At 41.5% G+C, this 13,709-nt stretch overlaps 1 protein-coding gene across 1 annotated transcript; it reads right to left on the bottom strand.

The window, feature by feature from the left end:
• Positions 1 to 2,712: 2,712 nt before the first annotated feature.
• On the bottom strand, positions 2,713 to 9,210 carry xrcc2 (X-ray repair complementing defective repair in Chinese hamster cells 2; the record flags this gene model as incomplete). Its single annotated transcript, XM_080744749.1, has 7 exons — positions 9,165 to 9,210; positions 7,524 to 7,605; positions 7,066 to 7,101; positions 6,595 to 6,744; positions 5,245 to 5,515; positions 4,417 to 4,634; positions 2,713 to 2,915 (listed from the first exon to the last, which is right to left on the bottom strand). Exons 1-7 carry the CDS (start codon positions 9,183 to 9,185, stop codon positions 2,713 to 2,715), a joined length of 981 nt encoding a protein of 326 aa, XP_080600875.1. The 5' UTR covers positions 9,186 to 9,210.
• Positions 9,211 to 13,709: the final 4,499 nt, after the last annotated feature.

Raw genomic sequence — 13,709 nt, 5'->3', positions numbered from 1 at the left:
TCACCAATGTAAACACAGTTGCTGAGGGAAGCTACTTCCTTTAGAGACAGCAAGACTCGCTGTGATTGGCCGGTGGTGTATGATCGGCGCTGTGATTGGCCGGTAGTGTATCATGTGGGAGATGACATCATTTTGCCGGGAAATTCTCCCCCCCTCACAACTCATAGAAAACATATAAAGAGAAGGCTTCAGAAGCTGAAAATAACAGAGTGGGGGTTCTAAAACTTTAGCGATTTAACAGTTAGGACAATTTTAAGATTTGTTTTATAAAAAAAGCTACATGGTATAACTTTAACTATTAAAAAATAGCAGATATACAAGCCCACAGCGCGGCACCGAGTGAATATGTTTGACCCGACGAGTCTATAAATGTCTTTTAAATCCTTCTTCTAAATCAGTGGTTCTCACTTTTTCATGTCAAGGACCCCCCAAAATTACATGTATTTGGCCGCCGACCCCCATCTCAAAATATGTAGTTCCAGGGACCACCCAGAAGCAAATATTTGAGTTACAAATGTTCGCTTTTAAAAAGATATTTTCAAAAATAGCAGATTTTCAAGCGTGCAGCATGGCCCTCTGTGCCGCGCCGTGAGCTTGTATATCTGCTATTTTTCAATAGCTAAAGAATTAAATAATTCTAGGCCTAAATCATCTCGTATAAACAAACAAAAATGACAGAGCATGCCAGTCCTGAGCTTTTTTGCTGTTTTTGTATTTACAAAGTATCACATTCACTGAAAAAAAAGAAAAGAAAAAAAAACATACTGTATTACCTTAACAAATACAGTATGTTGTCTTAACTATGACATTTTAAATGCTAAATCGCATTGTTCTGATGTGAGGAAAAACAACAACGTATCTATCGTATCTTTGTCGCGTCACTCTGCATGCCTAAACGTTCTAGTATTTTGAAGGAGAAAAAAAAGAAAGAAAAAGAATATCTAAATAACCGACAAGCTCACAAATTGTCGCTGTAGATCAACTACGGTATTTTAACATTTGTTTTAAAGATTTTCTAAATAGTAAACAAACCAAATAAAGAAATCCTGAAAGGTTTAGGCATATATGGTGTGAGGCGGCGTGTGGGATAGGGCCCATAGTCTGTCCAAAAAGAGAAATAAATAAAATACTGTACGTCTTTTCTGTGTATCTGTCCACAAAATGTTGACGTGACAAAACCTTTCACATGAAGTAACAGACAGAGATGTAAGGCAGGGGTTCTTAAACATCTCTTCATGTCAGACAAGGACCCCCATATCGACACGTTAGCCCACGGACCACCATTTGAGAACAGTATGCAAGGGACCCCCCCCCCCCCCCCCCATATAAGAGAACATCTTTATGACCATCCAGTAGCAGTGATTTTGAACCATTTCAGTATCAAGGACCCTCTGGTTTGACATGCATGAGGCCATGGACCCCCATTTGATGACATGTTATCACATCTGTGTCACCACTTTAGCCATTCTTTTTTGCTTTAAAAAATAGCAAATATACAAGCTCACAGCTGCGAGCTTGTAGATCCGCTATTTTTGAAAATTCATGAAAATGTGTGCAAATCTTTGAATGTATATGTTTTTGAAGCAGACATTTGTAACGCAAATCCTTGTTTGTCTTGGTCCTTGGAACAAAATATTTTGAGATGGGGGTCAAATACATACAGTATAATTCTAGAGGGTCCTTGACATGAAAAAGTTTGAGAACCACTGATATAGAAACATACTGTAGGTTGTTCAGAAAGTTATAGTTACAGTTCTCAGTGTGAATGGAACATTACTGTATGTCTGTGGGAGCCACAATCTATACTGTAAAAGTGTGTACAAATGGAACCAAATGGACCCTTAAAGGGTCCATTTGGTTCCATTTGTACCCTCTCAGAGTTACAGACCCGTAAGGGCCCATTTGCACACTCTCAGAGTTACACAGCTGTAAGGGTCCATTTGCACACTCTCAGAGTTACACAGCTGTAAGGGTCCATTTGCACACTCTCAGAGTTACAGAGCTGTAAAGGTCCATTTGGTTCCATTTGCACACTCTCAGAGTTACAGAGCTGTAAAGGTCCATTTGGTTCCATCTGCACACTCTCAGAGTTACACAGCTGTAAAGGTCCATTTGGTTCCATTTGCACACTCTCAGAGTTACAGAGCTGTAAAGGTCCATTTGGTTCCATCTGCACCCTCTCAGAGTTACAGAGCTCTAAGGGTCCATTTGGTTCCATTTGTTAAACTCTCAAGCGTTACAGACCTGTAAGGGTCCATTTGGTTCCATTTGTACACTCAAGGGAAGCACGCAGCATTGCGTTGCAGTATTGCCGCGTGCTAACGCCAACTGGATGCGGCGCATCCACTTCCCTTGGTGGGGAAAAACATTTTCAATCATGTCCCGTTGGAATCAAACACCCGGAAAAAGTCCCAACACCATTTCTGTGTCTCCGGACAACATCAACGCTGATTGGCTGTCAGGAGGCGATGGGTGGAGTGGGGGGGGAAGCGAAGGTCGCTTCAGTTGGATTTGGGGCGAAGACACAAGGCGACCGTTTTGCGCCGCCCCGTTCGTCTCGTCTTCGCATTCACTTTGTTTGTAATCGCGTCGCTCGAACCATCCAGGTTTGAACCCAGCTTCAGAGTTACAGACCTGTAAGGGTCCATTTGGTTCCTAACCATCCATCAGGTAGCTGGGGACCCCCTGGAACCCCCCTCATGGACCTCAGGTCTATGTGAAGACCACGCCCCCCTCTGTCACCCTGAAGGAGGTGTGTCTCTGAGCCTTCGTCTTATTGGAGGAGCAGTGACACGTGAACACCTGTCGGCTCTGTGGATTGGCTGCTCCTCCTCCCGTGGAAGAAGTAGTAGAAGAGGAAGAGGACGCAGCGGCCATGTTGGCTCCTCCTGTACAGGCGGCCATCTTGGCTCCTCCTGCACACAGGGCAGTTCACAATTAATGCATAAGTCCCAGTTACGCATAATTATAAAAAATTATAACAAGTGTTATAATGCCTTATGAGTAGGGGTGGAGCTTGTTACAAACTCGATAACACATTTATTGAGTACGTGGTATCAATAAGCTTTGGGCTTATCAAGCCTGTTATCGAGCATAGCGGCCCATGACGTCATCTTTAAACAATCAAGTCAAGAGGAAATCAAGAAATGATTACGGTAGTATTCATAATATAAAGCCATTTAACCCATATTGCACTTTAATGAATGGTTGTTTTAATGATAGGCACATTTTTTTTTTTACTTTTGTTAACACTTATGGTGCAATGATTTTTTCTCTTCAATGTCTCGCGTTGCCATGGTTACCATAGACTTCCATGTAATTGTGCAATTGTGTAAAAAGTGCACGCCCATGCCTAGATGATGCACCACGTGTGTAGATGCTGTTCACAGCTTTCAAACAAAAAAATCCGCTTGGAAATCCGTTCAGGCATTCATGATTTATGGGCCATTATGTTTTCTTCAGATGTAAACAAACATGGCTGCCATGTTTGAAAGAATGGGTTGGTATGGGGGTTAAACATGCAATTTCGAGATCGCGATCATGCCTAATACATTTCTGGAGGTCCAAAAAAAAATTTTGAAAAAAAAAATTTTGAATTTTTTTTTTTTTTTTTTTTTTCAAAAACGGCCCAAACTCGGGAAACTCGGGGTTGGCACAGCGTTGGTATCAATACAAACTCGGGAAACTCGGGGTTGGCACCAGATGTGTTAATTGTCATCTTCATAGATGGTGGCTCACAGTCAAAACAACTGGCCAATAATAAGACACCAGTTCTGTTCAGAATTTGTCATCTCAATAGTGGGCTTGATAAAAGCCCAGCTCGATAAGCAGGATCGATAAGGTGCAATACAACTTAACGAGCTCCATCCCTAGTTATGAGAGCATTATACATGTGGTTATATTGTATTATACCCCCAACTTTAATATACACTAGAGGTCTTCGGGGAGGCCCAAGCCCCGAAATTACCCAGGATCCGACCCGGTACCGGGTGCGGGTCCACTCACAAGAAGTGACTTCGGGAGTGGGTCGGAACCACTACTGCATGTCCCGGAGCTTGGGGCTCTGACAGTGAGATTGGCGGTTCCACTGATACCCGAGTGGACACACGATTGGCTGTAACAGCTGTCATTTGATGCTCAAATCTGTCCACGGCAGTAAATATTGATGTCATTTTCTTGAACCCCCCCCACACACACACACACACAGTTTAATAATAGGCGGGTCCATTTGGTTCTGTATGGGTACATTTTTCGCGGTCCATTTGGGTTCGGGTAGGTAGAATTGGACCCGTGAAGACCTCTAATATACAGTCTAACCCGGTTCAACGTGAAAAAACAAAAACAAAAAACAAACAAACATCTAAATCGTTAATCTCAGTGATCTTCACTGCAATAAATGCCGCCAGGGTAAAATACCTGCACAGGCATCCATGTTGGTCCCAGGCTGCCTGGCACACAGCAGTCTGTGGCTGACCAGCCGTTGCCACGGGCGACACAGGTACTGTCTGTCCCACTGCCAGGAGGCGGGGCTAGATGAGGGGTGGGCGGGATTAGATGAGGAGTGGGAGGAGCCTGAGGAGCGGTAGTTCTTCAGAATGGCCTGACAGCTGGCGAATACCGTGAACCTGTAATCTCTACACGCACACGCACATGAACACAAACACCCACGAGCACGCACACGCGAATGAACACACACACACATACAGTGAGAATTTTAAAAAGAATCAATCTCAGACAAACAGCAGACCTGCCAACCTTGGGATTTTCTGTTGAGTACCATCAATTTGGGGGTTTTCCCACATGAAGCGTGCGCTGCGTAAATTTTGGGGCGTCCCACACGTCTTTTTGGCTGGGACATTTAAAGTTATGTTATGTTAAGAAATGTCACACCAGAAATGTAGTACATTGCATGTCTTACACTATAATGGAAGCAAGATGTTATAATAAAAATGCCATTTGGTCTGGAGAAAAAGTAGTATTACCAGGCAATACAGTAGTGTTGAGCAGAGGAGGAAGCACGCACATCTCCAAAATATTACAGTAGTTTTGCCATGGCAATACTGTAGATATGTCTTTAATAAAATATACTAAGTGCACTTGCTCAGACTTAGTTAACATACATATTCTCTCAAAACAGTCTATCGCCAGTGACTTTAAGAATGGACATACATCAAGATAATCATGTTATTCAACACATAGATTGTGTTTTTGGACAGACAGACAGACATACAGACAGACACCTACCTCAGCAGTCTCTCCAGCTGCTCGGAGCACTTCCTGAGCGTCTGCTCCTGATTGGCCGGGCTCTCCCCGCCCCCGCAGCGGTCCAGCCAATAGAAGGCGGAGACGCTGTCGATGAGGAGCAGCGATAGGCCGGGCCGCGCGGCGAAGGCAGAGTCCAGGCTGACCAATGAGAGCAGGAGCTGAGAGGAGGAGGAGCACTGCAGCAGGAGGAGGCGGGACAAGCAGAGACGAAGAGCAGAGCCTTCGTCATCCTCACTGTCTGAGGACAAACCTGAACACGCACACACACACGCACGCACGTTTGTATTAAAGGTGATTTCATGTAGGTGAGGCAACCCTGAGAAACCCTGGTGTACGACCCCTGATATACTGATGAGTAGGGATGGAGCCCGAAACTCGATAACACATTTATTGAGTACCCGCTATAAATAAGCTTTGGGCTTATCAAGCTTGTTATCGAGCATAGTGGCCCATGACGTCATGTTTAAACAATCAAGACAAGAGGCGATCAAGAAATTATTACACAACTATTCATAATACAAAGCCTTTTAACACGTATTGCACACTAATGAAAGATTGATTTAATGGTAATATTTGTTACTTTTGTCAATTGTCATCTATATAGATGGTGGTCAGCCACAAACTCACAGTCACAACAACTGGCCAGTAAAAGAGTTATGTTCAGAATTTGCCGTCTCACATCTTTCCACAAAATATTGGAAAACGCTCAATAGTGGGCTCGATAAAAGCCCGGCTCAATAAGCAGGATTGATAAGGTCAGGGTTCCCACACATTTTACCAATTAATTTCCAAAACTTTTCCAGAATATTTAACCCAATTTCCAGGACTATATAACAATAATTCAGCTCAATAACAAGTCACTTACTCCTATGCTCAATGCCCAAAGACAGGTAGTGTATGCCAGTGGTTCTCAACCTTTTTGAGCTGTGACCCCCGAAATAATCATATTTTAACTGGGAACCCGGCACCCTGACGAGCACTAAGAGTTGAGGAATTTTGTATAACACGTTTCTATTGTGAAAATAGCAGATCTACATGCTCACAACGCCTCGCAACGCATGTGAGCATGTAGATCGGCTATTTTCACAATTTCTGCCTCTAATATTTGACAATTTGGCCAATGTTTAATTTGTCATTTAATTTGAGGTATTAACAAAATCAATAACCAAAGAAAATGCATAGCTATATTTTCCAGGACCTTCCAGGACCCTTGATCAATTCCAAAACTTTTCCAGTGCTGGAAAAATATTTCCAGGAATTTCATTATCAATTAAATTAAAGAGCTCCATCCCTATGTACGACCCCTGTCATATTGCTGACGCCCCTCACCTGCGGTCAGTCTGGCCTCCAGGACGGTGACCAGCCTCAGGAGGTCAAAGTTCAGGTCCGTGTCGATGAACACCACCTCTAGCTGCAGGCCTCCGGCCTCTTGGGGCAGTATGCACCTGCACAGCACATGGTACAGCAGCTCTGTTTTACCTGCACGCACGCACACACACACACACACACACACACACACACACACACACACACACACACACACACACACACACACACACACACACACACACACACACACACACACACACACACACACACTATTATTAACACATTGAGTGCCTGCGATTAAACAATTATAGGCTATGCATGGTTGAGTTATCTCCTGTTGCATTATGGGAGTTTTAGTTTTTCTCTTCAGTCGCAGGTGCTGTAGACTGCAAGCTACGGGTCAATATAAACGTGCATTTCAAACATGGTTTGATTTGTTTCTTAAAAATACTATTGAGTTAATTGTGTTACCTGTCCCCTCTAATCCATGGATCTCTACCACCTCACCTGTTAGAGAGAGACAGAGAGAGAAAGAGACAGAGAGACAGAGAGAGAAAGAGAGAGAATTGCTGTGACATGGGGTCAGCTATTGTTACCATCTCACATTTTAAATTTAAATTATTATTATTATTATTTTTTAATGTATGTTATATGGACCCCAGGAAGACTAGTTGTCTCCCCGGCGTCAGCTAATGGGGATCCATTCGATGAAACAACAAACAATACTGTCATCTAGTTTCATATTCATTTGAAAGTTCTGGCAGAAAACATGTGTTAAGTCAAATATCTGCACTTCCCCCACAGGTTTCACACAGAACACATTCCTCCAGTGAGCGCATAGTATACTGTATGGGGCTCAGACAATGGACAGGTGACAAATACTGTACAGACAGACATACACACAGATAGACACACAGACAGACAGCTACCCTGCTCAGGTCCTCCATCGTCGGGGAACAGTCGTGGTTCGATGTCTCTGAGACAACGTCTGCCCTCCAGTCTGGAGAACAACTGACACGCACGCACGCACGCACGCACGCACACGCACACACACACACACACACACACACACACACACACACACACACACACACACACACACACAACATTAGACTAAATCAATAAAGACATGAAGATTAATCCTAAAAGCCCCCACCCTACCCCAACTATTTTTTTTCCCTTGTATGTACATAATATGCTCCTGACGTTAATCATGTCCTGTATAATTTATTGTATGTCTTTAAATGTCTTGATGAAATGAAAGGGGGCTTGTTTGTGTAATATGCATAATGTGTATTTGTTTACAATCAATCAATCAATCAATCAATCAATCAATCAATCAATCAATCAATGGAATATAATACTTCTTGAACGAAATACATGTATTATAGTAGGCTACTGTAGGAGTCCATTAGGGAAAACTAAAGGCATAAGTTAAAACAAGGGTCTTCAACAGGGGGTCCGGGACCCCTAAGGGCCAGGGGTCCTCAGAGTTACTACAGGGGGTCCTCCAAATCTTTGTGTGATAGAAACCTTTTTTCCTCCTTTTTTATATTAACCACTTGAACCACTGCGAGGTGTTGTGAGCTTGTAGATTGGCTATTTTTGGCGTAGAAGGGGGAAAAAGAGCACAGTAGGTAGAGAGTGAAAGGTCAAGTTAATTAAGTATTGACGGTTCAGGTGGTTAAATATCTGAAAACAACACGAATTGACATGAATCCAAAATACACTGATGATTGTGCTGTCAAAGGATTAAACTATATGGAATCTATGAGAAGGTTGAGGGGGTCTCTGCTTCATCTCTCTCTTAAGCGGTCCTTGGCCTGAAAACGTTGAAGTTAAAATAATTACAACAGGATCTTTTGGTAGATCATTGATTGATTGAATACTTTATTAGCTGTTTGCATAGGAAAAGCACAGCACAGCACAATAGGCTACTAGGATTTAAACCCAAGAAAGCACTATGGCTTGTTTCCATGGGGGGGTCCTTTGTAGTACTCATTTTTCATAGAGACATTAAATGACAGACATGCAGCAATGAGTGGGAAAAAACACTGCATTTTCAAACCCCTTCATTTGTCATTATCAAGCTTGTAGATCTGTTATTGTCACGACTTATATGAGACACTCTTGTATGATGAAGTTGTAGGGGTTTTAATTCATTTAACATGATTTACTAAAACGAGAAAAAAGGGGGAAAAAAAGCTTTAGCTATTGAAAAATAGAAGATATACTTGTGGCTTGTGGATCTGCTATTTTTGCAAAAAAAAAAAAAAAAACTAAATATGGAATTAAATATTTTTAGTTGGGGGTCCGTGGCTAAATACATCATGTTGGGGATCCTACACATGAAAAAGTTAGAGAACCACTGACATTAGCCCTGAATACATGACTGAGAGTCATGTATTGTATTCAGGGCTACGCCTGACTGACATAGAAACATGGGCTTTTCAAAAAACCTTAGAAGGATTCGGAAGACACTAATAGAATCGGGTCAATATATTCAAATATGGAGGTACTAGGTAATGAAAAGGTAAAAAGATAAAAGGAATTAGAATATAGATTCCAACCTGCGCTCCAGTTTCTGTCATCTTCAGAGACACGCTGCTCTGTTGTTTACACTCTGTTTACTTCCTGCTTCTGACGTCATACCGTAGTGTCTGTAGTACAGGAGCAGAGACCAGCTTCACTTTACTGTGGTAGAGGAGCAGCGACTGACTCCCCTCCCCACACACAAAACACCGATTGATTGATTGATTGATTGATTGATTGAAGAATTTATTAGAAGTTTGCAATAGAAAAAGTACAGTTTCATGACAGTACAAATCACTGGTACAAGGTCAACTAAAAGGAGATCCTAGAAAGCCGAGGCTTATTTCCACAGGAACCACACTTTAAGTAGGTCCTATCTCATATAACATTGAAAGACAGACGGATAGAACATAGTACTTTATCTAGGATAATATCAGTTTCAAAAGCATAACATCAAAAACAAAAAAAGAGAAAAGGGGGGGGGGGAGCATGGGGGCTTAGTCTATTTACAAGTCACGGGTAGCAGCTGTCTGAAGGTGACTTTTCATACCAAAGCAAGCACGCATGCGCGCGCGCGCGCGCACGCACACACTTGGCTTGTCAACTCTCCTGGATTTCCCAGGAGTCTCCTGGATTTTACCCCATCTCCTGGGAATCTCCTGGATTGGCAAATCTCCTGGATTTCTCCTGGATTTTGTATCCAACTCCCAAAATTCACCAGAACACAGGAAATGACATCTACTATGTTCAAATTTTTCTGGGGGAGGACCCCCAGACCCCCCGCTTTAGGGGTGGGGGCAATGCTTGCAAGAAAGATCATACAGAGATTTACTTAAAGTAATGACTTTAAGATGAGAAGTCATTATTAACGATGTCCTTTGCTTCAGTTATCAAATCTGTACACCTACATTTGGCATTTTAAGGCTGAAATTGTACCCATGCTAGTAAAGCAAGCCTGATAAAAGTATCAAACATGCACAAAATTCAACAGAACACAGGAAAATATATCTATTAATACATTTTGGGGAGAGGACCCCCCAGACCCCGGTTGGGGAGTTCCGCGCACCCCCCAAAAAATAAATCTCCTGGATTCTGACAGTCCAATGTTGACAACCCTGCGGACACACACACACACACACACACACACACACACACACACACACACACACACACACACACACACACACACACACACACACACACACACACACACACACACAGGGAGTCTATTTATGCACTGAAAGTAGATAAAATGTTAATATTTAACCCAGTAAAGATACATTTTTATTAAAGTGAAAAACGACAACTCTGTTCAAGCTATTTTTATTTTCTCTCTCCAAACATTAATAACAGACAAAGAGTGAGAGACAGAGATACAGAGACAACTCACAAATTAGGCATTTAGCTCCAGAGTAGAGCAGTGGTTCTCAACCTGTGGGCCAGGACCCCCAGCACATTGCAACATTGTTTTCTCACTCAACAGTAAACAAACCAACATAAAGTTTAAGTGTAGGTCTATATCTCCACATTTCTAAAGTGACAATCCTAAGGACTTTTTAATATTTAAAATGACAAATTAAACATTGGCCAAATTGTCAAATTTATGTCAAATATGTGAAAATGAAATGCAGCAAGTGTGAAAATAACCGATCATGCTCACGACACCTCGCAACATTATAAGCATGTAGATCTGCTATTTTCACAATAGATCTGTGTTATACAAAATGTAATTCCTCATTAGTGCTTGTCAGGGTGGGGGTCCCCAGTTCAAATATGATTATTTTGGAGGTTGCGGCCTGAAAGGGTTGAGAACCACTGACTATGGGTATAAGCAAGGACAACACAAGGTAAAAGCGTATCATGCCGCTTTGGCAATGTGAAACATATTTTATCATAGATACTGTGCTCACTCATTCCTTCCCCAGTATCAGTCTGTGGTAACTTAAGGAACAAGTGAGTGAATGCACTGCAGTATGAGGCTGGCTTGTTGTATCATGCCAATAAGAGGCATTTTTAAATTGAAATTGTAACCACTAACCACCACCTGGCACTAGTAAATAAAATGTTCAAATACTGTAACTGAGTAGGCCTATGTGAGTTTAAAAAGTACAATATTTGCCTTTGTTACATCCTTCCTCTGTCTGGTCATTTCTCTGAAGTTGTTCATTCAGTCATGCCTTCGAATTATTCATTCATCCAATGTTAAAACTACTTCATGTAAATAAATTCCTTTTCTTTGCACCTTAAAACCGTGTTTTGTTACTCCCTGTGCCCTAGACCTTTAGCAGGGTCATAACACCTTTGAGATGTAGTGGAGTAGGAGTAAAATGATTGAAATTTGGAAATACTCCAGTAAATTAAAAGAAAATAAATAAAAACAATACTTCACTATGTGTACTTAGTTATTTTACACCCCTGGTAGAAGCAGGCAGACTTTGTTCACTCTGCTCTGGAGGGGAGGTGGAGACAGAGCGAACAATATAAATACATTAGAGCATCATTATTTATTAACATTAAGGCAAAACATAACGAATTTCAACCATTAGTAAGTCATCACTTCAATATGTTCTATAGGAGAAAGGTGTAAATAAATACTAATAATATGTGTCTGCACTACACGTATGGAGTTGTCATCAGCTGAGGGACAGCCATTGGACAGAAGAGCCATGCACATCTACCGTAACTAAATGTTGCATATGGTCACTGGTTTCATTGTCTGATTACTTGTTACTTGTGACTTGTTTTATGTTAAACTGTATGTATGGTAGCCTGCGGCAATTTTATCATGCCAAAATATAATTTTGAGAGGGAGAGAGACAGAGGGAAAGACATAAATTAACTCCGTCTCTATTGCACCAGAAAAAAAGTAACAGCAGCTGATTACATGAAATATATTCACATGCACTCGCTCTTTTCAGAGTCAGGATATTCAACATTGCCAGCTCTTATCAAACCACATGTTGGAGTTCTCAGACGGTCCTTGCCTTCATATAGTGTCCAGTTTGTACCCTATAACTTTCCACTGGGTTCAGTGACGTGTCCTTCAAGGTGGGAGAGGATAAAAGACGGCTGCTGAAGCTCACAGCGCGGCACCGAGTGCCGCGCTACGAGCTTGTAGATCTGCTATTTTTTGAAAAAGTCTTTGAATATATAATTTTGAAAGCAAACATTTGTAACTCAAATATTTCCTTCTGGGGGGCCCCTGGAACAACATATTTTGAGATGGGGGTCAACGGCCAAATACATGTAGTTTTGGGTTCCTTGACATGAAAAGGTTTGAGAACCACTGCTGTAGAAGAAGGATTTAGAAGACATTAAATAGAATCGGGTGAAAAATGTTCAAAGCCTTGCACAAATGTTCACGATTTTTCAAAAATAGCAGATCTACAAGCTTGTATATCTGCTATTTTCTAACGTGACACAGATTTGCATTCAGGCCTAAATGGTAAAGGGGAATACCACTCATGTTTCAACATTGAACTATGTCATTATTAATATACCTAATCCTCCAGCTCTAGGCAACACAGAACCTTTTTCTTAATTCCACACAACAATTCTTCAACGTTTTCTGGCCAAGGACCCCTTAGTTGAGAGAGAGATGAAGCAGGGACCCCTCAAAACTTTTTCATAGAATTCATATACTGTAGTTTCATTGTTTGACAGCACAATCATTTTATTTTGGATTCATGTCAATGTGTGTTTTCAGATATTTAACCACTTGAATACCGTGTGTCAATACATTATATACTTGACCTTTCACTCTGTACTTAATCTGCTCTTTTCCCCTCTAAACCAAACCTCTTTGCTGAAAATAACTGATCTACAAGCTCACAACGCCTCGCAGCAAGAGGCGTTGTGAGCTTGTAGATCAGCAATTTTTGGCTAAAGTTCGCAGAATATGGACACTAGGGTTCAAGTGGTTAATATAAAAAAGGAGAAAAAAAGTTTCTATCACACAAAGATTTGGAGGACCCCCTGTAGTAACTCTGAGGACCCCCTAGGGGTCCCAGACCCCCTGTTGAAGACCCTTGCTCTAAGGTATATTAATGAAGATAGGTCTGTATGGTCTGTAGGTCAAAGTTGAAAATGAGTGGTATTACTCTTTAAGTTACTTATTATTATAAAAAAAGAGAAAACCCCCGGAACCCATGTTGAAGACCACTGTTATAGAGTGTATATGCAACACTGGGACTGATACCATTACTTTACTATGCCAGTGGTTCTCAGTACCTCCTTATACTGATTTCTGAAGCCAAGTTCGTTTCAGACAACATTTTGCTCAGAAATATTTACATCAAAAGTCCAGTTCCAATGCCAATATGTTCAAAATAAAACAGCAAAATAGCAAATAACTGATTTCTATTCAATAACAGTTGTACTAGTTAGTGTAATTTGGTTTAACAATTTACAGATGAGCAGGTTCACACAAAGTCAGTCAGTGTTTTATCATACATAGGCTATTGTCTTAGTTTTTCTCATGTACCCCCTGCAGTACCCCCGTACACATACCCGCATTTGAGAAACACTGTTCTATGCAACACTGGGACTGATACCATTACTTTAGAGATCCCATTATGTTCAAA

The sequence above is a fragment of the Nannobrachium achirus genome (assembly GCF_963921795.1).
Source record: "Nannobrachium achirus genome assembly, chromosome: 16".
Lineage (NCBI taxonomy): Eukaryota > Metazoa > Chordata > Actinopteri > Myctophiformes > Myctophidae > Nannobrachium > Nannobrachium achirus.
Note: the sequence above shows the minus strand (reverse complement) of the source record. Positions and strands in the feature narration are given on the sequence as shown.